The 27,038-nt window shown below is 38.7% G+C and overlaps 1 protein-coding gene across 2 annotated transcripts in view; it reads right to left on the minus strand.

The window, feature by feature from the left end:
- Positions 1–4,412: 4,412 nt before the first annotated feature.
- TBL1X (transducin beta like 1 X-linked) overlaps positions 4,413–27,038 on the minus strand; it is a 133,647-nt gene continuing 111,021 nt past the window's right edge. For both annotated transcript variants that reach the window (XM_008926805.3, XM_029964733.1), the window contains 10 exons: positions 21,487–21,628; positions 18,587–18,650; positions 18,387–18,484; positions 16,799–16,859; positions 12,189–12,310; positions 10,990–11,064; positions 8,490–8,617; positions 7,180–7,345; positions 6,323–6,424; positions 4,413–5,276 (listed from right to left, as the gene is read on the minus strand). In XM_008926805.3, coding sequence (XP_008925053.3) covers positions 5,250–5,276; positions 6,323–6,424; positions 7,180–7,345; positions 8,490–8,617; positions 10,990–11,064; positions 12,189–12,310; positions 16,799–16,859; positions 18,387–18,484; positions 18,587–18,650; positions 21,487–21,628 — 985 coding nt within the window. In that variant the 3' untranslated portion in view covers positions 4,413–5,249. The remainder of the gene's footprint in view (positions 5,277–6,322; positions 6,425–7,179; positions 7,346–8,489; positions 8,618–10,989; positions 11,065–12,188; positions 12,311–16,798; positions 16,860–18,386; positions 18,485–18,586; positions 18,651–21,486; positions 21,629–27,038) is intronic.

Below are 27,038 nucleotides of genomic sequence, written 5' to 3' on the forward strand. Positions count from 1 at the left end.
TGTCCCAGGTGGAAACCAGAATTAACTGCTTCTGTTGGCTGCTTGAAGTGGTAGTGTCCTACACCCTCTTATATCTGTCTCTATGATTTAGAAATTACTTTCTATCCAAATCAGCTCCTCTCTTCCCGCACTGCACATACTTGCTCCTTTCCTGAACAGGTCTGTGTGAGCTTGTTCTACAAGACCTTGGACCCTTGTTGGGGACACCTTGCTGACTCTAAACTCTGTGACATGGATCATCTTTGCAGGGAGACTCTGCCTGTTGTTCTATTGTTCCCCCACTAAGCCCATGTCCAGGGTTGGTCTGGTTTGTCCTCCCACCTCTGGGATGGCTGTGCCCCTTCTGAGATTTAATAAGCTTGGGATCACATCTATACATGTAAGTAACCTGTCATAACTGCATCTGCTGTTATATTATTGATAAGTTTCCTTTACTAGTGATAACTTTATAGATAAAATATTATATTCACACACATATACACTTTATTGCTGCTACTGTTGGGTGCTGCTATAACTGAGTGTTGCTATCAGTTAATTGCTGCTGTATCACTGATTGTTGCTATACCAATGCTTGCAGATAATACTTTGTAATAGCTTGATATACATATAGCTGTACTTGCTAATGGTGAGTTTTAAAGAAAATTAGAGGCTAAAGTCTCCATGCCCTGTGTATTACAAAAGCTATGTATGCACAGCTGTGATTTTTATACACCCACAGGTCAGGTAACCCTTTAGATCACACCACCACATCACAACTTAAGTCCCCCAAACCCAGCTCTGAAGTACAGGATGCGAAATAGCCAGAAAAGAATAAGAAACAACACGCACAGAATTCTCTAATATCAAAATATAGCAATTTATTCAAGACACTGAATATGATCTGTTGATTCTCTCCTTAAAACAAATGAGCTACAATACACAAGGTGAATTTGAAGAAAGTGTGGGTGGGGGAAAAACAAAATAAGGGTTGATGTTGTTTCAACAGAACCTGGGAAACGCTGAAATGAGAACCAAGTCTGGCTGCAAGTCTGACACAGACAATAAAAACTGCAGAAGCCAGAATTCAGAATTTCAGTGAGTGGCTGAAAGAACATTCTGCAATTGACAAAGAACCATATATTTTAAAAAGGCAGTAAGAGGAAAAAAACGGAGGAAAAATTAAAAAGGGAAAAAGAAAAAGAACCCCAAAAACAAAGCAGACCCTTACATTTGACAAAGTGCACTTCACTTGGCTCTAAAATTAGCTATTTTTTAATTTTTTTTAAAAACAAATTAAAAGGAAATTTCTAAGATGTAGCATGGGGTTAATGTGTGTATAACCCTGTAAGTCAGGCCCTTTATTGCCCCATAAGGGACCCAGTGTTTTCTACATAAAAGATTCAGTATCCTTCTAACCCACAGAGTGGAGTGGTTTTTCAGAAACTGGTTTTTTTTTCAATTCCAGGCCAGTTCCAGACAGCCAGCAATGATAAAAATCCAGCAAGTCTCTGGATGGTTTCACAATCCTGTGTGGTCACTTGGGTTTTTCCATTTCTCTTCTGTTACAAAGAACTATAAACAAAATTATAAAAAGAAATTTTATGAAAAAAACTAACTCCCCCAGCCTGTTGCTTCGTGCAGTTCTGTTTTAGGGGAGCTGCAGGAAGGCTCTGCTGGCTGGAGAATGCTGCTGCTCCGCTGTTGTCGAGAAAAGTGAGAGCTCCTACGAGCACAGTTCTGTGGGTCTAGGCTGAGATGAACTAACTACCGGCTGGAAAAGCCTCTCTCTCCACAAGTCCTGTGTCCTAAAGAAACCATCTCCTTAGGCTAGGATTAACCTTTATAACTACACCTTCTGTCTCCCTTAATAGCTGACAATGATCTACTACAGAACCTTTGAGGATTTTCCAATCTTTTGGGTCTGGGGAGGGGAAGGAAGGTGAATTTTTTCAGCTCCTCAAATGTGCTGCTTTTATATCTGATGGTCCGTATAGAAAACTTACAGCAGCAGCCTCTCTCACACGTGGGCTTTGCAAACCAACTGATATTCAAATTTTGTTTCTCTTGGCTTCTTACCTCCATGTAGGCAGGCAGAGGAAAAGTGGTGTTCTGACAAATTCAAAAAAACAGAAAAAGAAAAAAGCAAGAGGTGGCATGGACACTGCACTGTCATCTATAGTAGCTATCCCAGGAAAAAGCACAGCCTGGGAAACACAGACTATGTAGCCAGTCAGTCATACAGCGTTGCTGAACTCAGATTGAGAAAACTCATCTCTTCAAATCCTGAGGTCTTGCCTATTCTGGTGTCACTCAGGGGACAGAGGCAAGGCCAGAGTCCCATCAGTGCTGCCCTCCACTGCTCTGCTGCCCACAGAACTGCAATTTCTGCCTGTTATTCTCAAAAATGCTACCAAAAAGCAGCTTAGGAAGTTAGTTAACCGTGTACATGCAATGACTGTAATCAAATCATTGACCCAACTGTGCTTTATAAAATCACATTATGCCCTTGTATTCAAATTCAAGCCTCTCTTTGAGCAAGTAGTCTTTTTTTAAAAAAGAGTAATGATTTTAAATTCATAGGTACATGTGGTTATTATAAAACAGTGCAAAACTGCCACATGATGATCTACAGCCCATGTCCTTGGAGCAGAAAATTAAAACCAACACATAAATGCATTTAACACCAAAAATAATCCTTGACACCTTCTAGCATCCAATTATTTGAGATAAATTACAAACAAGCCTGACATTAATAACCAAAATTCCACATAACTGCTTTTGCCTCAGGATTGAGAAACACTTTTAGCAGTTATTTCTTTCTGCTCTTTTCTCCTTTCCAAAGGTGTATTTTTAAGAAACATTGCTGAAGCTGGCAGTGACCAGTTCCACTGGAAGGACTAAGATCCTGTACAGATGCAAGCATAAAGAGAAGAAAACTCAGGAGAAAAAGTGGTGTACAGATTCCACGATGATGCTGTGGTGCTCATCAGGTCTTACACCACTACTTCAGCCCTAGGGTTCTGAATTTGCTCAGATGAAATCACCACTTTAGCGGCTGTGATCAAATCCAAGGGGAGATGCTGTGTTACATCAGCTTTGGGCAAGAAGGTACTACATATGTTAATCTCTCTCCTACAGATCCTAGCCTAGTCTGTGGGCTAGAGAGGACACCTGTTTGACTCAGCCACTTCTGAGGATCTAAGTAACATCTGCCACCACCCCAAGGTTGCCTTATAGTTACAGCACTTTCAGTAAACTCTGCCTATGTGCCCTTCTTTGCATCCATCATTTCCTCTTAGAGTAATGTAGTCTTCAGTTGGCATCTGTGCAGGTGTCAGGGCTACAGTAAAGATATCTAGTCCAAAGTGGATAGGTGGTGCTTTGGAACTCTCCATTGTCATTCTGATCATTTTACCCACCTTAACTTTATAGTGGTATGTATGTTGAGATACAATTTATATATCTTTTATGATGATGTCACCTAGTGAAGTATTCAAAGTTGTCTTCTGAGTACCACACTGAGGACTCAAGGCTAAACCTGCCTGGGCAGACAGCAAGCCTCCAAGTGCAGACCCAGAGCTCTCCTAGCAGGATGCGGCATGTGCAGGGCTGAGGGTGACAGCAGCACCACATACCACCAGATGCAATGGAAGAGCCTGCTTCCTGGTGTTTGTGGTCCATGGATGGACAGGAGCCTGGCCAAGAGCCCATTCTTCAACAGTGACAGATGCAGTCAATATATTTCAGTTCATCTGGTCTCATCAAGTCAGTGGTAAAACCCCACTGACTTACTGGAATAAAAACAGCTGAGTGGAATGAATAGTGGAAGACAGCACTGCTCAGTAAGGCAGCCAAATCCATGTTCTGTCGAAATTTGAACTATCTCTAGAGGGAAGAAGATACACAAGCATTTTCTCCTGGCTACCAAAAACAAACAAAAATATAGACTAGAGAAGAAAATGAATGCTGTATTTATAGTCTCAAACTTATGAATCTCTTTGAATAAGTGTACCTCATCAAACAGTCATAAAAAATGAAATGAGACTATATGAATGGCTGGATGCTGGAAGAGAGCCCTTAGAAAAGGACTGGTATTTATTGTATCAAATGACATTTTTTCTTACAGCACTTTCTGAGAAAGAGGAGAAAAAGGATACTGCACCTTTCATGTTACCTGGACTCTGTGTCATTCTTTTTGCTTGAATTACACAACTGGTCTACATTTTGTGGTAATTTTAGGCTTTTAAAACAGTTTAACATAAAAAATATTTTTTTTCCAAAAATACACTGGGTTCTTTCTGTTAAAAGTCATCTTTCTCCTGTAAAAATCTTCCCCAGCACTGCATTCTTATATAAAGCACTTATTACACAATTTGCTGAAAGTGCCCTTGAGACGTTAAGATCTGAAGCATGGAGGATTTTTTTTTTCTTTTAAATGGAGAAAAAGAAAGGAAAAGGAAGAGATAGAAGAGAGGAGAAGCAGTCTGTCAAAAATTTTCATTGTCACGTCCACCTGGTTGCATCTACTATGGGCATACAGGGAAAAAAGAAAAAAATAAAAAAAGGGCAAGAAGAAAGAGGAGGAAAAAAAAAAGGAAGGAGAAGTTGGGAGTGGAAGGGAGAAATAAAAGGAAAACAAAAGTTTCATCCTAAGCCTGGGATCCTCCAGGCTGTAATATTCCAGCTGATAGAAAAAACACGGAACAAAAAAAGTAGTCTAGAAAATAGAAAGTGTTGTGATTACAAAGTTGAGCATTTCATCAGTACAAACTGGTCTTTGAACGTCCTTTGGGAGAGCAACTGTAGTGTCCAAATTGGAAGGAAAAAATACAACACCGCATGGAGGAGGATTTTTTTTCCCTTTTGGTTTATCACAGCATTTTTCTTTTTTTTCTTTTCTTTTCTTTTTTTTTTTTTTTTAATTATTAATTTTTTTTGGCACAGCTTTTTTTATTCCCAGCCATCAGAGCAAGTTCTCAGATGCAAACCAAACAGTGCAATGCCTAGCTGGTGGCTTCATGCTTCCAAGGCTGAATGTTCCAGGTGGAAACCATTCCCTCCCCCTCTGAAGTGACTGCGTTTTAACTCCTTGATGAAGGTTACGGACAAAATACTAGTCACCTGCGGCCAGGGAGAGTTGGTTTCACGGTACACTCTAACTTTGTTCAAGTTCGTACAGTTCTGGAGCTGTTAAGAATAGTTTTGAAGAGTGCTTCTCCCCACACATTCACTGCTGGTCCATTTGAAATTTCTTCTAAAACATTTCACTTCTACTTCCGCAGATCTAGAACACAAACCTGCAGGGAAAAGACCCAGCATTAAGAACCATTTCTGAAGGTGATGTGGCAGTCCCCCTACACAGGCCGATCATCCAGCTGAACATCACACTCCCCAGCTTCGAGACAGCCTGTCTCAAGCACTGGTTTGCATGCACACAAATAAAGGAACAAACCCACAAGGGAGAAAACCCAAATGAAACACACACATTTAACAGGGTTTCCCTTGGGTTACAAACATTTTGGTGGTACATCCCAGATAACACTATGGTATGATACTATTCAGTTACCTAAATACAATTCTACTTCTGAGATAGGTCCAAAATAAATGCAGGCTTGGCAGGCATGACAGTGGACACGTGACCATTTGGAGCAGCTGCTGGAAGCCAGGCATGGCACCGTCTCAGATGGCACAACTAAGCTCAAGCAACTGAATCGTGATCGAGGTGTGCCCCTTGTTAATACCAGTTGAAAAATACTGCTCCAAAGTAGTTATGCCAGCCAGCCATGTGTGTCCTTCGTAAGCTGATCATGATACAACTACAATTTTTTAAAAGTAACATTCACAGCGAAAACAGTAACGAATAATCAGTATTTCCATGGCAATATTTCTCCTTTACCACGTGATGAAATCTTTGGGAATCATTCCTTTAGCTACTCTTATTCAAGAGTAAACTTCTGTGGGATCAAACTTGGAAGGCTCCAGGAAAACCGTTTGTTAGAGAGTTGACTGCTGTGGTATGATCTTCATTAAAAACTGACAATGACAGAAACAACGCTACTGTTGTTCTTGTTAAATATGCATTTAAAAGTCATTCTCATTTTCAGCAATATTCACCTATTCCATAATCATTCGTCATTTACAATAGAAACATAACCTTCTAGCATTCAAAACCTTTCAAAGCAGGAGCGTTTTCAATATACTCCACAGAGCTACTTATTTATGTCTTGAGCTGCCTTCACCTTTAGCTCTGGCCACAAGAGGTGACACGGCATGCATGTATTTTGTTGGTGCTCCCCAGAAAAGAAATCTCCACTCAACCTTTACAATGTTTAAAGATCCTTACCGATCCGTCTGATGCGCTTGCTCCCACTTTGTCTCCTCTAGCATTCCAGCAGACTTCAAAGATGCCCCCGGTGCCTCTGTAGCTATGTACTAGAGTTCCACTCTACAAGGCAAAACAGCATGCAGACATTTGATACAGCAGTTCCCCTTCTTTTTCTCTGTCGTGTGGCACTACGTTAAAAAGCAAGTGAGGGGGAGCTATTCCCATCACCCAGCTGTGGCTGTCTCCATAAGGTGCTGAAATTAGGAAACTGGTCTTTGAAAATGAAGAGCAACAGGCTCCTCCAGAAACAGTAGGAGTGTTTTTGTCAACTCTGTAACAGTAAAGGCCTGGGGAGTTAGGCTGTAAGGTCTTCTCTAAAGTTTGTTGCTATTTCAGGTTGTGAGGCATCAGTATCCACAATTAAATCTGTGGAATTATGATGTCCCACTTTTCTCCAGAATATCATCAGTCCCCAGCTTGTACACCCTTTGTATCTATCACTTCCTCTTCAGAAAGTCTAAGCCAGGAGCATCAGACTCACACCTAAACTCAGCTTGTAACTACATAAAAGTATCCCCTATTGCTAAGAACCAATCCACACCTCTGCTTCACAAAGCTGATGACCCAACACAATGTACCTTTTCATGCATGCTAGGTACTTCAGCATACACAGAACACTGAGCAGAAATGTACTGGACAGTCACCTCACTGCACCTGAGTGACTCAATTGCTATGGATTTGTATCAGCCAACACAATCAGGTTGACCTTGGCTGGCAGGTCATATGTGGCAGAAGTACACAACATTTTCCATTTAAGCTTTTGCTATTAATGTGTCACCTAAACCAGCATGCGCTTCACATGAACAAAACAGTACCTGAGTATTCCATATATGGACACATTTGTCAAAGGACCCACTGGCTAGATATTTTCCATCAGGACTAAAAGCTACACTGTAGACGGGCTCTTGATGTTTTGTTAATGTATGGATGCAGACTCCTCGGTCAACGTCCCACAGCCGAACAGTGGAATCAAACGAAGCACTGCAACAAGCATTCAAACACAAGCATGTAATAATTTGGGTGTTAATCCATTTGTAGTGTGATACTGTAAACGTTATAAAAGAATACCACAGTTTTTTTGGCTAAGCAAGACAGTGTTTCAAACAGAAAAGCTAATATGTACCACAGCCTTTATGGTTTTTATGTTAAGAACTATAGCTATAGAACTGAATTCTTGTATGAAGACCCTTTGGGCTTATCTATGTGTGCTGTATACAGCCCTAAGAGGGCCAAGCTCCCTCCTTTTGAGATTCTACCTGCTATTATTCAGGAAGGTCGAATATATATTATCATTAATAGGATAAAGGGTTCCAAACAGGTCTTATTCCTAATGTGAATTCACACTGTTTAATGAATTAACATTCTGTAATTCTCTAGAACTGTGGTTCCTTTTGCTTTGTTTCAGGGTTGCTTTTTGCTACACTCCATGTAAATCCCAAACTACGGGCTTAGAGAAAGGCAAAGGAAATAACTGGTATTAAAAATAATATTAAAAGAATAACTCTGAGAAAGTGAAGTTTTTCACCGTCCACTCCCAGACTAAAGAGTAAAATAAATAAACCAGTTTTGACACAACTCCTCTCCAAACTCCATACCCCATGAACTAATTTGACAATCCCATAGTACTACCATCAACTGTCATTCTATAAGCAAATATATTTCCTAAACTCAAAGAATAATTTTGCACAGATTTTCTAGTGGATCTTTAAAGATTATCCAAGCTTTTCTCTGTTAGCTAAGAAGGCTACAAAAACTGTCTGTATCTGCCCAGGTGAGTTTTTAACCTGACCCTGGTTAAGAACCATTCCAGCTGGCTGAATAGGTGTCATCTGCCTCAGTACTTTCACTCATAACAACCCCATGCTGAATGTGAAGGCGCAATGTCAAATTTACAACCCTGTAACCAAGGCAGCTGAAAAGTTAAATATCACATGACTCAATTTTCCTTCTTTTCCCCCCTTCCTTTTTCAAATATGAATCCTTTCCCTTTGTATCCATCCCTCTGAGTTACAGATACTTTTTAGTAGAATTGCCTTCAGGAAGACTGATGGTGACGTGACAGTAGGGTTACATGTCAGAAAGACGATCCTTCTTGGCAGACAAGAGAAAGAGGTACGTTTTTTACCTTGCTAACATGATGTTGGAGTTTGGGTTGCTGGTGCCTGGTCCCGTAGGGCTCCATTTGATAGTATAAATCTCTTTGCTGTGAGCCTGAAGATCATGTACACAGGTATCTTGCTTCATACTCCAAATCTAAGTCAGAGTAATAATGAAGGGGATAAACAGCAGTGTTACTAATCTCTTCTCAGCTGAGTTATTTCAGTCCTATGTTATTCTCACCATTTGTTTATTTAAGATCTTGACCACATACATACACATAAACATAATTTATTAATGCAGTAATTTGGCACACACATTAAAATAACTCCAATAGGGGAAGGAGTCACATATCTAATAGTATTTATTCAATAGGTGAGAAGAATTAAATAGTTGCTGTACTACCCATAGCCCATAAGTGTATTTTCATAAAGAAGTTAAAGGTAATCTATTTAGAGAAGTTTAACTTGAAGTTTAAGTCACACAGTCATTTTAAAAAATGAGAAGAAGATTGCAGTAACTGCTTAGAACCTAGCAATTTTCTCTTATGCAAGTAAAATTTTCCTTTCCCTCTTGAACTCCATTTGTCTTCCTCATGCTTTTAACAGTGCAGAAGATGGAAGATGATCAGCTATTTATGCAGTGTTATATGGTCAAATACTTCAGCATGAGATGAAGAATATGCTCAACAGAGATGACAGGTAATTTAGTCCATCTTTTCTTAAGCTAACTGAGAAAATAAGATGAAGCTAATTCACAGCAGGGAAAATAACTCAAATTTAGTCACTCAGTTTCACAGAGATACCAAAAAGGTAGCAATGGTTTAACTCAGTTGTTGTAAGTCTGCACTATGAGAGGAATGATGAGCTCTTATGATGAATTCCCATCAGTGGACCTGAGACTGCTTTTGGAAATGCTACATAAAGCTCAGCCATGTTCTGTGGCTAACAGGCAGTATGTTCCAAGAAGTTAGAGGAAAATATAAAGAACTCCAAAAATAGAGAAGAAAAAGAAGTCTGGGAGGACTGATTTACGAAGGAAAAGGAAGAAGAATAATTTCCTGAATTTGGAGCATTTGCAGTCTCCATCACTGAAGGTTTTTAAAAACAGGTGAGGTCAGGGATAGCAAACCACTAGTTCTTGTGCCAAATTCAGTGGTCAGGAATTTGAACTGGTACCAACACCACCGAGCCACAGTGGTTTTTAAAACACAGCACACAACTGGGCACCAAAAAGTTGTGCTACCACTGGGTCAGGACGTTTAAGAGAGCAAGAACAGTTACAGCAATACTGCTTTGTGGCAGCATAACAGACGAGGTGCTCCCTTTTCAGCCCCATTTTCTGTAAATTTCCAATTCTGTGAGTAGTTTGCAATAATACATTTAGAATCCAGAATAATGAAAACCTCAGTGGGTATACGTGGCAAAGCCAGAGCAGAACAGCAGAAGTCAGGCTGCTTATGAAGAGGAAACATTTGTAACACTGACATTCACTTAGCTCTCATCTGCAAGTTCTGCTGCTCTCTCAGTTTCATGCTAGAAATGTCCCACGCTTCAGCTGTGTCAATCAGCAAGGGAAAGAGGTGTGAGTCTTAATTAACACAACCACACTATGAGGAAATTATTACTGGTACAATTCTATCCACAAAACCAAATCTTTCCTGGGATATTTGCTTTGTTCAAGGAACCAGCATAAATCAACAGTCCAGCAGGAGGGCTTTGCTTTTAGAACATACAGCTATTCCCACACAGATATAGCCTTCATTTGATGTCGCTGGGAAAAGAGAATGAGAGAGAGGGCTTTGGGCTGGAAAAGCTCTATTGTGGAAAGCATTTCTGCAAACCAGATATTAGCAATACTGTGCTGATACAGTACCAGGTGTGCTGGTAAAGCAGCTTATGCTGCCTGCGAGCCAGAATATATATTCATTCCACCCAACTTCAGGCCCCTAGCAGAGGCATGTACATCAGCAGCACAGCTACCACACACTTCCTATACAGGGAATGGATAAAGACAGGCATCTTCAGAGAGGAATTCAGATTTTTGATGGGCTCTGAATACATATGTTGTGTTCCATTGCTTAGTCCAAGACTATTAAAAAGAGAAAAAGAATACTCATATGGCTCTAATGAAGTTATTTCAGAAAAAAAAAAGACACCAAAGGGAAAGAAAACGATTTTTATATTCTTTTTCAAAGTGCAACCAATCGACTGCTTCTTATCAGGCTTGTGCTTCTGTTGACAGGTATGCAGGTGTATATATATCTGTGTATATTTAAGTATGACTTTTCTGTGACAATGACATATCAGTCATGCAACACTTATTTGGATAGTATGTCTCAATTTTTCCAGTGCCTGCTTCTCTGTGCTCTATCTTTCAGATTAACTTGTAAGAAATATGGGACAAAATGGAAACTACTGTTCATGCAGAGTTTTAAGTGGTACAGCACTATCGTTCTGGAGAAGATGAAAAAATAGACATAATTTTTGTCCTTACTTTCTGAACAGCAGGAATGGAAATTATATTACCTTTAATGTCATATCATCGGAGCAAGATGCTAGTAGCATGCCAGATGGGTCCCATTTGATTGCATTAACTTCGTTCTGAAATAAAGAGTGAATTTTTAAAGTAAACATTCCAGTCACTGCACTGTATTGGGCACTCAGCAGAGGGCACTCAAGGTTTATGTATGGAGCAAGTTAACCCACAAATTACAGTCCTGGGTGCTTTTAGGGGTGAACAAAAGCAGTGCTGCCTTCCCAACACACTGTTTAAGTGGCATTTTGGAGTGGAACCATTTTATACTTGTGAACAATACAATCAGTCTTCTGATGTGTGTTCTGGCATAAAGTCTCTCATATCCTTTCTTCATATGCTGGGATTTAAATAAACCCTCAAACAAGACAGATTGATACAGCATTAGCTTCTTTTTAAAATGGAGGCATTTATTTCATCAATATTCTGACAAGTGTTCAATAGAAAACACTGATACTGGTGGGGTGTAAAGTTTTGTGGAGTTTATAATTCTTAGTATTGCAGCTCTACAACAGTGTTGGTCTCTTTAAAGAGACATATATACGTGTAAATGAATGCAAAATGGTACATTTTATATAATCATAAAAAGCACCAGCATGTTGCTAGGAATGTACAACCAGTCACGAAATATCAGTTTAACCACAGACTAGGAAAAAGGTCTCCAAATGCAGTTTTTCCTCAATGGGAAGACAGCAGGTTCTGGAAGTTAACATCTAAATTACAGGTTGGTAGATGATAGCAGTTTTTCTCACAAATGAAAGCTAGAAAAAGTAGCCTTTGATGGTTATTAAATACCACCAGGAAAAGAGGGGGGAAATACATCTCAAATACATCTTATTAGATTAAATTGATTCTAAAATTGAACAATGGCTGGGGGTAAATTGTTTTCTCCTTATTTACAGCTCTCATTAACTAAAGAAAATTAAGCTAGTGAAAAACAAAATCTTATTTATTAACATGCCTTTAGTCTGCAGCTCATGCTACATATAAACACTCTCACTGTTTAAGCCGCAGGTTTTGCCTCCTACAGTGATTTAGAACATTTTATCCCTTCTCACAGACTGTGAATCATTCCCAAGGAATATGTTTTTAGGGAAGCAATGGGGTGTAACACCTTTAGTGCTAGAACACACCCTGCAAACACATCTGCCATCCTTGTAATATGCTGCTAACGTTTTGGTCTTAAACTTACTGTGTGTCCTTGAAAGGTTTTAACGGGACGATCACAGCCAAGTCTGCATACATGAATGCACATGTCAGTGCTGCAGGAGGCAAAAGTAGTGTTGTTCTGCCAGTCTACGTCCAGAGCAGGAGCTGTGAAGTACAAACAACAGAAGGAACATCAAGGAACATGGCAAAGAAACAGCTACCCCAAATCATTTTTCTCCTGTCACCTCTATGGATCAAACAGACTACAGGCTAGTTCTTGGCCTGTCACCTGCTGCCTGTTATAGGGCTGATTAGGAACTGTCTGAAGGGCACAAATTAATTTTTCTACTGCAGTGGATAATCTGGATGCCTTGCATGGCGTCTGTTGATGAGAATCTTTTGGGTTGTTACATAAGAGGGGGTAAAACACGACCTCCACCCTCTCTGCTCCCAGCTACATATGTCTCTTGGGCCATTTCTAGCATTCAACCCTCTGTAAGCCAGTTCAGTGAAGAAACTGAAAGAAAACTAATCCAAAAAAACCCATGAATAATTCCATCTGGGTTAGAAACTATGTTCCTGTGAATGCCAGACACAACACACTGGGAAGGTAAAGACACAGGTGGCATCTCCCTTTGCACCAGCTTTATGCAACCACCCATACAAACCTATCGCTCTGTGCAGGCACCCGGATTAATAACACTGACATTCAGTTTAATTTGGTTTGGGACTGATTTTAGACAGGTACCATTGATCAAGCTGATCTGAAATGAGAGGAAGAGTTTCTGTAGAGGGTTTGGCATTAACTAGTACTGAACTAATGAAACTTTGTAAAGATAGCACATGAACGTGCAACTAGTGCCTGTGTGCAACATACACACTTTGCAAAAAGTATGGGAAAAATACCCCAAACAACTTTTACAGCATGTCACTGCAGACTAAAAGCATGCGCAGGAGCCGGAGGGTGCTCCTGACAAACAGCTTGCTTGTGTTTCTTTGCTGCTTGGGTTTTTTCCCTCAGGAAAGAGTTTAGCTGCCCTCCAGAGGATGACATAAGACTTGCTAAAATACAGAAATCTTCATTCTCAGCACAGTATAGTGAGAAGAGTGTGTCAAAAAGAGACCAGCATATAGTAAAGAAAGCTGAACCTCTTTCTGGCAAAGATACAATGCAAATTTATCATTAAAATGAAACCAAGAAATTCCTTATTCAAATATGTTCAGAAAGATACTTTGGTAATACAGAGGTGAAAGGATATCTGGTCTTCCAAGCCTGTTAGATTTAAATATGTTTTTCCTGTTGTAATTTTTATGAACTGCAGAATGAAACAAGATCCCCATCACCTTCTGAATCATCAGGTAGCTCCCTAAATGAGAATGGAGGGCTGAAATTGTTTCACATACAAGTATTTTTTACAGTATTAATGAAAAAGCTCAATAATTCTGTATGACAGATAAGGAATTACTACATTGCAGAAATATAAAGGAAATTTCTTTAAGAAAGGCAGACTACTTTTGAGTTTTCCAATGAACATGAATGAGGGTCATGAAACAAAAGATTTTGTTTCTTTAACTGCCTCTTTGTCTTTCTTTTTACGTTGCAAGCTTTGCATTATTAATTCAGAGTAAACAAAAATCTATCATCATTAATAACAATATGCCTTCAGGGCTAATATCTAGTATGATATGTATGAATCAAAAAGTAATTTTCAGAGAGCTACTGGCACCTAAAGCTACGGATTTACATTGCAGCATGATTTGAAACATAAAGTGCTGATAATTAACACTGATTCATTTATTTGTGTACTCAATCATATGTTTACTGGAGAAGTAACTACATAAAGTGGTCTGAAAGAAAACAACCAAACGTGATTCTTGATGCAAGTAATCAAATTGCCAGAGTGTTCCCAAAAGCACAAGATACTAGCCAACTGCATAAAACCAATTAGAATATCATCTAATAAAAGCAGCAACAAATCTGTAAGAAACACAGCTAAAATAAAAACCAACAATAAAAGTGTTAAAATAATTATCCATTAATTTAGGCTTTTTCTGAACAAATTTAGGTGTGATTCAGAGCACTTAGATCACAGAATCATAAAAAGGTCTGGGTTGGAAGGGGCCTTAAAGATCATCTAGTTCCAACCTCCCTGCCACGGGCAGGGACCTTTCACCAGGCCAGGTTGCTCAGAGCTCCACCCAACCTGGCCTTGATGGAAAGGGGCATCCCACCCAGGGATGGGGGCACATCCACAGCTTCTCTGGGCAAACTGTTCAGGTGCTTCACTACCTCCCCAGTACAGAATTTCTTCCTAATATCTAATCTAAACCTAACCTCTTTCAGTTTGAAACCATTCACCCCTTGTCCTGTAACTACACACTTAGATATCTAAAACTGGGTCGTACAAATAGCTCTCTTGGTAGCAATCAACCAGTTTTTGTTCCTGCATGCATAGACATCAGTCCACATCTATCACCAGATGTCAAAATTGGATTATTTTGCTCCATTTTAAAGAAATAAGTTTTGTGAATACATATTTTGATCAAATGCCCCACGATGACTCATAGTTTTGCAAAGAATAATGAAACCCTAGAAACTACTTATCTGCATAATTATGTATTTTGACTATAAAACCTTAAAAGTTACATGGGAATACTAATGCACCAATGATATGGAGGCCTTCAAGACCTAGAAAAAGGAGTTTTTCTTATGTATTTTAAGATGACAGTTTTGTTCATGTAGTTGTAAACTAATTTAATTGTTGTGAAGCAGCAGGAAGTAAAAAAACTTACGTTATTTCCAGGCCAACTTTCTCCAAACTTCAAAGAAGTATGTATTAAAGGAAGTGTACTCTGCCTAGACTAGACTTTAATTGTTAAAATGCCATCTTTAACCCTTATGTAGACAAGGTTTTCAGATTCCAGATATGGGAAGGAATTTGCTGTTAGTTTGTTCTGGTGAGCAAGTGATTCAAAGATGACAAGGTGAAGTCTTTGTGGCTTTAGACTTGTGAGGACAAAGATTCCATCATGTGAGGACAGACTCTGGCTGATTTTAAGAGGGTTGTGTAGGACATATGCTTTTGGCTTATCAACAACTTCCTGAACAACTAATTGCTTTACTTCCCTATGAAAACGTATTTGAAGTACTGAAAAAAAAATTAAAAATATTAGCTTCTCCACATCTACACTTCAGTTGTGTCTTATGGTCCAAAGACAAGCAAGCATGTACAGTAAGAATTTTTTAAATAAGTCTATTACTGCAGATGGACATGGCCATATTGCACCGGAAGATGTAGAGAAGTTTTCAACTTGCTAAAAGGGGAATGGAGGGATATGTCCTTGATGCACATCACGGCTAAGACAGCTTATATGTCAGTGAATGTGATTCTGAAGGGGCAACCAAGTTCTGGATCCACAACTATTTAGATTAATAGATGGGGATCAGAGGATTAAGAGTCTCATTAACTAAACCGCTCTACAGTGCAAAGTTTGCTGTTATGGAACAGTTATGATAGATAAATAAATGCCACTGTGAGAAAATCTGTCAGCAGACACCAACTCCTCTAAACTGACAGTTGCATTAATAAGCGAGGAGATGAGTGACAAAAATGCAGAGTATGGATTTGCTGTGTACATGGCCATACTTTTGGTCTTCTGTTGAATAATCATTCTGACGTGCATATTATTAACATCTGTGAAACTGCGAGAATAAGAACTAGAAATTGAGCTGAAAAGCATGGGCAAATCAATGTTTTAGAATTAGCAGCAAATATGTGTTTTTAAACACCACTAAGCACCTTGTGAAAGCCTGCTGTGTTTAAAGATGGATTAGTTGCAGCAAACACACAGGAAGATGAACATTTCTAGTATCATCACCTGGAATGTCTTGGTGGTTTTAAACCTGATTTGACTATACCCCTTAAAAATCTTCACTATGACAACTTAGCCAGTTTGGATCACAAATCCAGCCATCATCTTACAAGTCTGGTCTCAGGTGAATTTCAGATTGCATCACTGATTGCCTGATAGTCAAGATCTGTAGTATCTGTGTCATCTCCTGTCTTTTTGCAGCAGATTGTATCTACAAACGACCATCCAAGTAAGGTTTTGGTGCTGCAAGGTTTTGAAATTCAAGGTTGGTAACTGACTTCTGATAATCAGAGAGAGCAAATATTGAAAAATTTCAAGTCAAAATTAAAAGCTAAGAAATTCCTGAGGATCTTAGTGCAGTGGTGAATGCAAGCTACATGACAGATCTGCCTGCTTCTCCCTCAAGTCAGCTTCATTAGAAACAGGAACAGAAAGAACAGAAAAGAGCCCAGGAACCTCCACTGAAAATTTTCTCCATAAATCACCACTTGGTACTATTCAAGCACATATGATAACGACAGAATTGTTCAGTTAGGTAGACATGGCTGGTGTATAAATCCTTTCTTAGAATCAGTTTGATTTTCAAATCTGATTCTCACAGAACTGCATCTTTCTGAAATGAGAATAAACTCGCAAGCCATGATACTCAGGATAGTTAAAGCACAAAAAATTTGACTGAAACTTTTCTCTGGCAGATACATTTTTACAAAAGGATAAAGTACACTGAGAAAATTAAAAACTGCATTTCATTTTCCTAAAAAGAGTTATGCAAAAAATTACCTGAATGGAAAGGAAATTGCTGTTTAGCTTCTCCTGTGTGAGCATCCCAAATTATTGTTGTCTGTATCCAAAGAAAAGGGGGAAAAAAAATTAGTGACTGTTCAGCTCAGATTAAAAAAAACAGAAAGCACCTTCACTGAGGGGCAATTCTAAAAGATGCCCCTGATAAAATTAGTGACTGCAGAGCACCTTGTGTGCTAAACAGCTGAAAACCCAGAAATCGCTTCCATGTATTACAGAATAATAGTGTAAGTGTAGATAAAGAAGTAACATGCCTACAGAGGAAGCAACAGAACTATGAAGAATGGGTATATTCTCTTTGAATAATGCTAGAAGACAAAACTACGCATTTTTAATAAGCATTTTGTTAAGGTTGTTTCAGTTGTCTTCTTTAAAGAATACTTTTTCCCCTTTCCAAAGATGCAAGTTGCATTCTACTCTGAAACTATGCTGAAATACATTTCTAACAATCAAACCAACAGGTGAAATGTTTATCTATCAGCAGAGTACATATCACTTCTTGCCACTGAGGCGGGACTAGAGTGTAACTGGCTTACTACAGGTTTTAACCCATACTCACAGCACACATAAGCATGTCCCCTGTAGATCTCAATAACATCTTCTGAGCAAACTGTCAATTTATTGGGAGTATATACTTCCAGAAACTAAATTAAGGATGCATCATCCTGCTGAGAATGGATCATCTAAAGAATTGCTGCTTTTACTGAGAATGTAAGTTTGCCAGAGTAATGGAACTACCATTGGAAGATGAGTGTAGCTGAACATATACTGAGTATAAGCCACTATTAAAGGGAAGGATGTGAAAATACATGGATTCATCTAGCCTACAAATCAAATGTACAAGCCTCAGCTAATTTCCATAGACTCCCTCTGCCAGGTGCTGGAAAGAAGCACTGTCAGTGCATCTCACCGAAACACAGGCCATGCAGCACATCACTTGGAAGTGTAGTTTTTCTCTCTGAATTTTATAAAGGAAGCCAAGGATGACACATGCATCTAATTTTTAGACATCGAAAGTTAGGTAAGATGAATGCTGCATACTTTCCAGTTTCAGTTTTAATGGATGTGTGCTCATCATCATCAGTCATCTGTTCATTTTAATCTCTAATGTGCACTTAGCTGTAACTACTATGTTTTGCTTGATTTTGAGTTCAGAACTACCATTTTTTTGCATATTTGCTTAGGAAGCCAAATATATTTTATTCAAATAAAAGTGTTTCAATAATTAGATGAGCTCAAAGGTGCAATATTTTTAAGATCACTTCCTTTCTGTCAATAATTAGTTGATAAAACTACAAAAGTAAGTACTGGAAGCAGTTCATTTCTTAACTGTGACACACTTAAGATACAATTTTACACATTTTTTTTTCAAGGTAAAATATTTTCCATAAAAATAGTACACATTTATGCAGCCTCAAAATGTAATCAACATGCACTAAAACATATTAAAGAAATGTAAACTTTCCAGGATGTCTGGAGAAGAAGAAAATAATCTTAAGGAATTCAACAGCATAAGCTCACTGATCAGCATATTTATATGTTACAATAATGTATTTTTAAAACTCACTTTATCAACACCAGCACTTAAAATATAATTCCCCTTTTTGTTCCATTTCAGGGCAAATATTGGACCTTTATGTTGACCTAAGGTGCTTGCAAGGTTACCTGGAATAAAGAAAAGGTTATTATTACAATTTGCTTACAAATTAGTCATATTACAGTTCACTGCTGCTTGATGTTTAAGAAAATAAATGTTGTTTTACTTACCATCTTCTGTCCATATTCTTGCAAAACCATCATACGAGCCTGTAGCCAATAGTGTTCCATCACTCTGTTGGGATATATATAAATGGCAAAGGTCAACACAAGATGAAATCTACTTCAACAAAACCTTTTCCTTCTTTTTTAAGGTTTGCTACTTGTGAGTTATGGGAATTCTGAGTCCACTCATTGAGACAAATGATTTAAAGTATGCAGACAGCACAGAGGAAATAAACCCCTCTAACATACAGTGAAATACTGGGCTATACCATCAGATATGAGTCATTTAATCAAAAAGATCAGAAAAAGAAAACAAGATATAACAAGTTCTGTGGGTTTCTTCCAGGTAACAAACAGATACTATTTCTTAGACATAAAGAGCCCATAAGACATCAACAGGTCACCTAAAACCAGACTAAATGCCAGTTCAGTGAAATTCAGGCACCTATACTTGAAAAAAGGACCTAAACTCGTAAGCCACCTCAACTCACAGTTTACACCTTGAATGCTATCTACCACCAAGAAACTTTCTACTTGTCTGAACACACACTCCCACATGTGCTCAGGGGCACAGTACCATGATGGACAGCTCGAGAAAAGTTGGATTCATGGGGCCCAATTTAGAGAAAAAAAAGACCATGGATCAGCGAATTACACATATTCTTCTGGAAGGAACCCTTCACAGAAGGGTATCTTCTGTGCAACCAATGATGCTGCAGTGACTGGGCCACAATGAAAATAATGAAAATGGAACTTGACTCTTCCATCTGGTAAGACGAGTACTGTTGGAGCTGGGCATTTAGTCTTTCAGCTTTTCAGCACCGGGATTAAGAGTGAGACTCATCCCATTTATCTCCAGGTATCCAGAAGTCAGGAGTTAGTTTAAAAGTGCAATCTAGTCTCCCTGTATAACTAACAGCATCATATAACTGCACCTCTGGAGTGTAATTCATGATTCCATTTGCTTCAGATTATGCCCAGACCAGCACAAAGGCATGTCTTGCTGTTTCTGCTGACTTAAAGTGAGTCTAGATGACTAGTTTAGATGGTTAAATCTATGGGAGATGAATCCAGTCTTTGGTACCATGATCTGAATATGATCTGTAGAAATAACCTTTCTTACTATAACATAAATCACATAAATCAGACAAGAACTGATTCGATATCACAAGTGTGAAAATTTCACAGGGAAATATGATTAATATTGTGGTTCTAAATAAACAACAAAGGCAGATGTCATTTCTAGCTTCATGAATAGAAAATTAGGAAAAAGCATAAAATAATCCTTTGAAACATATGCCCACTCCAATCCTCCAAAACCAGTGAGTCAGAGCAGTTGCAGATTTAATTAAAATGTATAATGATGATGGGGGAAAACAACAAAACCTAAGACAACCTAATCTCACTGTGATATACTCTTATCTGGATCACTGATGAGAACAAAGGTGTTAAGGGCAAAAAGGAAAGGAAAGCTCAGGGACTAGATATAGAGCTAATCCAAATGTGTTCATGGTAATTAACATTATTTGGAAAACTCAAAGTACATTGGAAGCATTCAAGTGTTTGAATTAGGAACATTTCCTTACTTTGAGTACTAGCACAATGCAAGTAAAATACTGTGATCAATGAAGTCTGGAAACGTAAGGAACTACTACAGGAAATACTAGACAATGCCTTATATGTTTTGGACAACTTTTCTCATAACTGTTCTGCATCCATTGCATGTTTTCCTCTTTCAATTACTCTTTTTCTACTCCTAAATTCAGTTTTTTCAAACTATTTTTCTTTACCGTGATATCCATAGGAAACAAGTGATAAACATTCTTGAGTTTTATTTGTTTTGTTAGCCTACCTCTACTTTTTGTAGTATTCACCAAGTTCTTTCATTGTGCAAATATAAAATACATAGAGGAAAACTACCTTGTGCAGTGGCCTTATCTTTTACTTTTGTGAAGCACCTAGCTCACCTGAAGGACAATAATATTGCAGTGAAGATTAATGAAATCTTGGTCTCTGGCCAGCAACTGAGACTGTACAAAACTGCTGAGAATCCTTTCTGGTTCTTAATTTTTAATCTGTTTTCCTATGAAAACAAGACTAATGTGATCACTCTGTCTGTACTAATATCAGCAAAACAGACAGAATGTAAATGATCTCAAGATTAATTAAAGTTCCTGTAGGGTCTTGTAAGCTCTTTTTACAATGCTTGGTGGCAGAAAGGAGACATGAAGCAGCCTTAAAGCTGCCCAGGGACACTGCCCAGACACTGGGGATTCTTAAAAATACATGTCCTCTCTGCTCACTTCAGTATTCTCTGTGCAGGAGCATGTTACCTAAGAGAAGAGGTTTTGCAGGATGAAAGTAAAAGGGATTAGGTAAGACAATTTCACTCAGAAGGTGAGTGGGTAAAGATAGAACAACTACACATGCTCCTACCAAGATAAAGAAAGTAATGTGAATATGTTTTGCTGTGCACAGCATAATTCAAATAAAAGAGAGCCTTGAGAGTCCAACCTCAGAAAAACCTTCACTGGTGCTTTTATCTCCTTACATGCTAAAATAAAGTAACTCTGAAATGCAAATACATTATTAATTAGGCTTCATTATTACACAGGTTGCTTGCTTAATCTTCGTTCTTAAAGTTAACTTCAGTTTATTTTTACCCATGCTCTTAAAATAGAGATACAAATATATAATTGTTAAGCTTGAAGATGGCAACAATCCTGGAAAATTACAGCCTGTAGGGGAAAGTTCAGCTATTATGAGTATTTGAAACTGGAGGTCAGTAGGTTAGGACAGAGCTTCTGGTCACCTCAGATATAAAAGATTCAGAGTAGCAGCTGTAATTGCCTCTGAATTAAATTTAGACAGTTAAAAACCATGCACAGTCTTAGAAGTTAGCTTACATTCCAGTCCAGTGAAGTCACATCCTTATTGCTGGGGACATCGTGTCCTCCTTCTCTTATGCAGTGCCTCAGAACTAGCTGAGTGGAACCGCTGTTGCTGTTTTCATTGAGATTCCATATTCTGGCTGTTGAGTCTCCGGATCTATAAAAGCAATTGTGGAGAGCTGAAAACTCCTCTTCGTGTCGACCCATCAAACTGTAAAAACTGCTATTTCTGTTTTCACTGAGAGAATATTACGGCCTTGTAAGAGACTGGAGGAATGGCTGACTGGCTCAAAACTACCAGGAAGTGGAGGGGGAGCAGGGTGAGCTCTGGGTAGGTGGGAGGGTGTGCCACCAGTTCCACACTCTAATGGGAGCGGCTGACCGTGTGCCTTAAAGTTTGCCAAGTTAAGGTTTGAGAAGTGCCTTACTTTGTCTGGATGTTTTAAAGATTGCTAAGTTAAAGTTTGCCAAATGCCTTGTTCTATCAGAATGTTCTAAATTTTGCAAGTAAAAGTCTTTGAACGTCCTGAGAATTCTGTTGTTTCTCCCGTGCAGTGCCAAGAGCAAATCCAACTACCTTTCTCTAAACCTACCGAGCAGACCGAGGCATCATAAGCCTTTAAAAAGTAATTTTTTCTTTCCAAATCCTTCTGCACTCCATATAATCTTTAAAAAATGCTAACACACATTTAAATTATGTCTATCATCTGAATCCACGTAATAATTTGGTTTATTCAAAGAAGTTTTACCCAAAACACATACACATTCTACACTTTGCACTTCATGCCTTAAAGTTAGTATCACCATAACTGAGATAGTCTGGGGCAAGACATTATTACAAACATAACACTGAAGAGAGACAACAGAGACAGACACACACAGGCTGTGCCACGTGCCTCCTATAAAAAGTGTGCACATGAGCTCCAAAAGGCTTGCTGAGTCCCTGGTGTTCTCGGAGTTGCTGCAGGCTCTGAGCACAGGGTGACAGGACCCGCAGGATCAGCACCTGCAGAGCTGTGCACTGTCACCTTGGCAGCAGCCTCGGGGAAGTGGACCTCTAGCAGTGTGATAAAGGTGCTGCAGTGTCAGCTCCCTGGTCCTGCCTGGGTTCCTCTGACAGCTACTGTGCAGGAGCAGGAGGGGAACTTAAGGCTGCCTTTAATTTGTCCATGGCCCGTTCATTATGTACTTCTGTTCAGACAGACCAGAACACAGCCTTTGACAGAAGACGTCTTGTAAAACAGCCTCTCTGCATTAAATCAAGCTACAAAACCTAAAGATTAGGAAAGTAGAAAGACAATTTAAATTATTTTTTAAAATCTTAATTTCATTTTCTACGTTCATGTCTACAGGGTCCATTGCTGTCTGTAGCTTGACTGCTCAGCTCATGTTGTCTGAAAAAGTGGCAAAATAGCTACTGACATAGTAGAACAAGACAGAGACAGCATCAGGATTTTGATCTATTTTATAGGCTGATTATTTTCCACAGAGGTGTTTTTAATGCAGGTTGAAACCCTGATTTTGCTTAGAAAAACTTCTGAGGAGGAAGTTTATAATTATCTGCTTGTAAATAATATATTTATTTTGACTTTGCATAAATTTTTCTTCTAATGAAAAACATCTCTGAGGTAGAAACCAATTTGCAATGGAGTGGAAGAGAGTATGATTTCTAGTTAATTCTCTCACTCCCCCTCCTCCTTTTTTTAAAAACAATCAATAACAACAAAAATCAAAACAAAGTACCCTGGATTGCTTGTTTTGCCCAGAAGGCAACTTTTATTTACATGTAGGTAGAAACCTGGAGCAGAATTAGAATCTCTCTTATACATCCAAGAATTCATACAGTCTAGATGAAATTCCAGTGTTGAGATACCTGTTGTGTTAGCTTTCCCTTTTTTAAAGTAATGACTAAAACTTCCTTTCCTATACACTAACAAGGAGGAAAAGTCTTTCTTCGAAGACTAAAAACCTGAGATCCATTTTTGCTTTGATAAACCATGTTTTACTGAAAAGGAAATCCATCACGTGTGAATATTAAATTTTCTTTTGGCCTACTAATAAAACATTTTAATTATTTATACTAAAAATCCCAGGCAAATTTTAAACACTTGACATGTCTTCAAGTGCAAATATTGACCATGCAATTATTGAACTTCGTTGATCTCTGTGCATTATTTTACCAATAATTTAGCCAAATTTTACACAAACAACAGTTAAACTGTAAAAGCAGAAACCTCTCTGCGTGTATCAGTGGTTCTGAGCTCTGCTGGGTCATGGCACATGGGGAATGTGCCCCCAACTCCTCTGAACCTTTTGTGCCAAGCTGAGATGTGATGGTTGGTCAGGACTTTGCTTAGCTACTGCTGTACAGCCATTCTTTAATTTCTGGTACTTTATCTTTCATGTAAGTGATTAAAAAGTAATTCAAATCAGGGTAATTTTGGCCACCACAGAGAGCTGTGACTGTAATATAAATCCTTACTTCTTCAGAGGTCTGAAAAACTGACAATTTCACACATGTTGTCCGGCAAATTAACAAAGTTAATTATGAGGCTCAGAAGTTAAGGAACATATTTAATTGTGATAATTAACAATAGTGGGAACATAAGTCTTTCAAGGCCTGTTTTATTGGTTAACATGCTAAGTAGGAAATTCCTTCAGTGTTGGCTTCTCCACTATATAAGAACTCCAGGACAGTCCTGCCCTCATGGTAATAATCCAGCTTGTTATTGGACCCTGTGAATAAAGTACTCAGTCACTTGGCTATTGAATACAGTATCCTATTTGCTAGTTCTAAAAGGGTTATGTTTTGTTTTTCAACAGTTTTATTTAGTCAGTTTTCTGGCAAGGCCTGGGCAATATTATTTTCCAGTATTTTAATTTTGTTTTTCCATTTTCTTCTTCCTAAGGCTACATAAGCTATTATGTGTCCCTGCAGAGAGGCTTTATAAGCCTACCAGTGTGTGGCAGGGGTATTTGTATGACTTCCCTTTTGTTGCTGGGGGAAAAAAAAGAGTATTCTCTGCTGTGAAAAATATTCTGATTTCTGTTGAATGATTCAATGAACCCTGACTTATTAGAGGACCATAGTTCAAGCAAAATTCAGTAAGGTATTTTATCTCCTTAGCTCACAGAAGCATTTCTATCTGCATGATAAAGCAGCTCTTTCCAACATGCAAGTCATGAACACTTGAGCAGTAGGTATACTCATCTGCACCATGGCAGAGTACTGCCAAATTTTAAGAAGGCTAGTTTGGAAAGAATTTTATTTCATGCTCTCCTGCCTGAGTATGTTCTTCAGTTGCAAGTCTTATAATCACTGTTATTTGGAGATGCAATATTGCTAATGTGTATTTAACACTTTTTGGCTCCAACAGATTAGAGTTTTAACTTTTTTATTTGAAAAGAGATTATTAAAAGCATAAAGGGAAGGGAACTCCTCATAATTTTTCTGACACCTAACTTTTCCTTAATAAAGCAGGTCTCCTAAAGTAAGTGCCTAGTCTTCCTAGGCAATCAGTACAGGGAAGTGCCTCACAGGTATCCTGAGGGAGATCTCTGTCCCACTGATTCTTCAACATTGCTCCCTGCAACAGGTTATTCAAGTAGACCCTCCCAAAAGCTGACCACTCTGCATTAATGCATTTGGTGCACTGAGGAAAACAGTCCCAATACAGTCACCTGCTAATGAATAAGTACTTACAATTAGCAGAATTAATACCTGGCACTAACATGACAGGAGTGGTATGTGAAAAACACCCTCAACCTGGTAATTCAAAAAGGTAATTTAGTGGATTCTAAACCACTGCTATGAGCGGTTCAGTAACCTGAAGTGTTATATAAAACCCAGAGACCATGACAGCAGATGGCCTGGAAACATCTTTTCTTGCTTCGGAGAGACACAGTCATAACTGAAAGATCTTGGACAGCGGCTTTTATGGATAACTATTTTGCTGACTAGGGAGAGCAAAGGTGCACAGAGTGATTTGTAGAAGACAAAGTTCCCCAGTGTGAGAGAGGTTGGCATAGATCAGCAAAGACAAGCAAAGAAATCTACTGTTGGCTTTTGGTAATGAGGCCAGGTCCTTCTGCTTCACAGCTACATGAATTACTTGAAGGGTATGGCTGGATGTCACAGAACAGAACACACTCTTGGAAGCAGCAGTGGAACATGATGACAGAAACATCCTGAATTCAACAGGAAAAGCTTTTGGAGTTCAAGGCTCTAGCAGCCTTGACATTTACAGTCCATCCACTTCCACACTGGGAAATTCAAGCATGTTCAGAACACTGTGTCACTGGACCATGATGACCTGTGCAAGCAAACTGACAGGTTATTCCCTGGCCAGATTTTGGCTGGTTTTAATTAGCAGTCTTGCTTGGGGCCCTGATGTTCTCTCTGAATAACTCCTGGGCATGGCTTGGTGGTTACAATGTCCAGAGACGATTCCCAGTGTGCAGTTTGTTTGGCAGCCAGGGCAGTTTGCTAGCACAGACACCAGCCGTTGTGTGCCAGCTGGCCTCAGTGCCTAGGAATATTCCCAGGCATGGTTAGTTTACTAATGTGAATGCAGCTGTAATGGGTTTCTACAATACCCAGGGAACATAACCATCTGCAACAATTTAAATGTGTCAGAAAATTAAAACTTAGATATTGAAAGATAACTACTGGAAGAAATCAGTCTTTGGACTTATGGTTGGCAGTGGCCAAATCTTGAGATTTACTCAAGCACCTATTTTTTTTCTTTTTTTTTTTTAACCTGTCCAAAACACTCTGCAATTATTTGTTTTGGAATTTTGATTTCCTTCATCAAGGCTATATGTATACATGGCTGTATGCACACACTTCACTGTATTATTATAATGCTTCTGTTCATAACATCTAAGCATTCTTCTCATAGGCATCTGGTGACAGTCATGCCTTTCTTTGATAGCCTTTACTGGTATTTCTAGTCTCCCCATCCTCAGCTTTAAGGGTTATGGGTGTGGTGGAAGAGGAAGAGCAGCTGCAGAATATATTTTTTCTAGCTATTTGATCAGAGAAATTCCTGTCTCTATGTTGTATTTTGAAACAGCTCTTTGCAAAGCCCAGAGAGTATATATTCCTGTGCCAGTCTTTACACACTAAAAAATCAGCAACTGGGTAGATGCGACATTAAATATCAAAATCCCTTTCTCTCAGTGGGATACTCACTAAATCTGGAAACCAACGCTCTAGCTTTGGGTAATTCATACTATATTCCTCTTAAACAGCTTGTTTCAGATAAGGTTCTGAACCTGCATTATTCTTCTGGTTCTTTGAGGATTACATCAGGTTGCTGTCTAAACTGCTGCTGCTAATTGTTAGAAAAACTTATTGCTTGTATAACAAGGCTTGAAGAAAATACTTTGCCATGAACTGAGATTTGATTCAGTACTTTATAAACAAAACAAATGTGTTATTAATTCCTCTACTTAATAGTTAGGTTTTGAAATGTATTTTTTAAGACAACAGATGGCTACAATCAAGCAGATGGGAAACCAGAAGAAAACTATGGACTGGGTAGCACAGTATGGTTATTATAGAA

Source organism: Manacus vitellinus, unplaced genomic scaffold (assembly GCF_001715985.3).
Source record: "Manacus vitellinus isolate BGI_N305 unplaced genomic scaffold, ASM171598v3 scaffold_7_pilon, whole genome shotgun sequence".
Classification (NCBI taxonomy): Eukaryota; Metazoa; Chordata; class Aves; order Passeriformes; family Pipridae; genus Manacus; species Manacus vitellinus.